Source organism: Macrobrachium nipponense, chromosome 2 (genome assembly GCF_015104395.2).
Source record: "Macrobrachium nipponense isolate FS-2020 chromosome 2, ASM1510439v2, whole genome shotgun sequence".
Taxonomy (NCBI): Eukaryota; Metazoa; Arthropoda; class Malacostraca; order Decapoda; family Palaemonidae; genus Macrobrachium; species Macrobrachium nipponense.
Window position 1 is genome coordinate 167,126,807 of NC_087201.1, and position 2,500 is coordinate 167,129,306.

Here is a 2,500-nt window from a genome sequence, read left to right on the forward strand (position 1 = left end):
CTGGTGCCTATCTGAAACTTCAAATAACTTGTTGAGACAATCTTCCACGTCCTCGGAGTGATTTGTGTAATCCTTGGCAAACCACTCCTGAAAATAGGCCACGTCTCTCTTGCAATCCTTGTTCTCACGTTCTAGTGTGAGAATGTGACGGGCCATGGACTCTTTCTCATTCCTCATCTCGTCGCGGACTATAAACGCTTCGGTCTTCTGCCTCCTGAGGGTCTCCATCTCCTTTGAGATTAAACTTTTCTCTTTCTTCTCCTTACTTTCTTTGTTAGCCATTTCTCGCTTCAGCCTTTTGTTCTCTTCTTCCAGGACTTTATTACGTTTTTCGAAAATTCTAAATAGTTCGTTTTTATGATTGTTTTCCTCCAAGGCTACCTTCAACTTGGAGTTCTCATTCCTGACCTTATAGACTGTCTTTTCCCATTCTTGGAAATCGGACTCATGCTGCAGTCTCTCCTCTTCCATTTCCAGAAGCTTCTTCTTCAAACGGCTGATTAGATCGGCTTGTTTATCGATAATACTCTGCAGTTCAGCGGCCTCAGTGCCTCCTTGTACTTCAGAAGACACCTGTTCTTTCTTCCCAGTTCTCGTTTCTTCTAAGTTTTCGACCGCCTCGGTTAGATTTTGAACTTGACATTCTAGTTCCCTTTCCCGCCTCTTGCATTCCAGTAAGGCTGTGTTCAGCTTGCTATTCTCTCCTGCAAGGCTTTCAATCTCTGTTCTCATATTGTTCATCTCTATGTCCTTCTTGTCTTGCAGCTCCTCAGTCAAATTCAGGCGGTCCAATCGTTCCTTCTGCAGCTTCTCATTCTCCCTTGAGAGTCTGTCCACTTTCCCACGCATCGCGAGAACTGCCTCGAGGACATGATTCCTCCTGGGACCACGCACCAGGGATGGCCTTGGAAATTCGGTGGGGCGGTGGGTGGGATCGTTCATGAACTGCCCCAGAATTTCCAGGAACTCGTCGTGATCATCTTCGTCCTCTGGTTTCGCTTTCTCTTCCTCCTTCTCCTCCTCCTCATAATCGTCGTCAGAAGACCCCTTCTCCTCTTCTGCGTGGTCTTCATCTTCTTCTGTTGTGTCCTCCTCCTCAGAGTCTTCCTCCTCTTCTACTGTCTCATGCTCTGAGGGGTCTTCTTCATTAACTGCCTCCTCCTCCTCCTCCTCCTCCTCCTCCTCTTCGTCCTCTTCTAAGGTCTCTTCTTCCTCAGAGTCTTCATCGTCGTCTACTGTTTCATACTCTGAGGGGTCTTCGTTGTCTCCTTCTGCCTCCTCCTCCTCCTCGGAGTCTTCATCTTCATCGTCCATCGTCGCTTGAATGTCCGTTTGATGATTTGCCTCAAGATCTACAATCTTCCTAACATGGAAGTCATCCAAGGCCTCATCAAATCCTCTTCTGTCCAGATGTTCGGCGCGTCGTCAATAATGTCAGATCATCCAAGCAGTGTTCGATCTCTCTTCTTCCAAGAAAGGAAAAGATCATCCATCCAAGTAATGAAAGAATAACCGCTGCTCCGAAGAACAGCGCCAGATTAGTATTAAGAAGAGTTCCGCGGGAGACGTTTCCATCCCCGCGTCCAGATTCAACAATTTCAGCGGTGGGTTCCAACCAGACCTGAGTCTTCAATGCATTCATACGATGAATGCGGATCTCTAAGCTGGTCAACACGTCCACCACTTGCACTATGCAAATAAGAGCGAAGATAAGAATTGCTTCAATCATATTGAATATATGTCAAAATACATGTCAAATATAGCAGCTGAAGGTATGCTTAGATTCTGAAACTGCCCCCAAGCTTCAGTTGCGGTCCAAGTCTCCACGGAGCCAGTTGGGATCTTCGCGGTCTTCGGGAGAAAGGCTCCGGAGATGGAGAAGAAGATATCCTTCAGAATCCCTCATTTTTGTCATGTTCGTCTCCTTCGCCGAATGCTTCGTCGTATATCGCCATTTTTCTATTTCATATTTTACTGAACAAGTGCATTACGGGGCACCTGGACGAAGTAATGAACGATTTAAAAACGAGATTCCTTCCGAATCTGGAGCGAAGACGGACGAAGAAGTTGTCTCCAGTGGTGGTGGGGTCTCCATGGGATTGGCTCCAGAGTCTTCGAAATGATCGTCAATAACTATTCCCTCCGTCTCACTCTTATGAGTTCAAGAAACTATTTCAGAAAACTGGAGATATTTTTTTTTATATTTATATAAGATTGCTTCGAAAATTACGACCAAAATTAAAAATTTTTAGTTCCAGTACAGAAAAGTTAAAAAAAAAATGTTTTTTGAGTCCTTTCATGCCAGAGGGACAAATCATTCAGTTTATAAAGTTGCTGTTTTAACAGTATCTAAGACTTCTAATTCGGAGTGTTTGACGTATACTAAGTCAGAAATGGTACTAGATGGGGTTTACTAAGACTTATTCTATATTCCTTTACTTATTATAATGAGGAGTCAAATGTCGTATAGTCGAATCTCATGTTCTTGTCTTACTTTGTT

At 44.3% G+C, this 2,500-nt stretch overlaps 1 protein-coding gene across 1 annotated transcript in view; it reads right to left on the minus strand.

The window, feature by feature from the left end:
* Positions 1 to 1,314, minus strand: part of LOC135221365 (trichohyalin-like) — a 3,238-nt gene extending 1,924 nt beyond the window's left edge. Inside the window, exon 1 of the mRNA XM_064259164.1 lies at positions 19 to 1,314. Coding sequence (XP_064115234.1) covers positions 19 to 1,314 — 1,296 coding nt within the window. The remainder of the gene's footprint in view (positions 1 to 18) is intronic.
* Between the last annotated feature and the right edge of the window lie 1,186 nt (positions 1,315 to 2,500).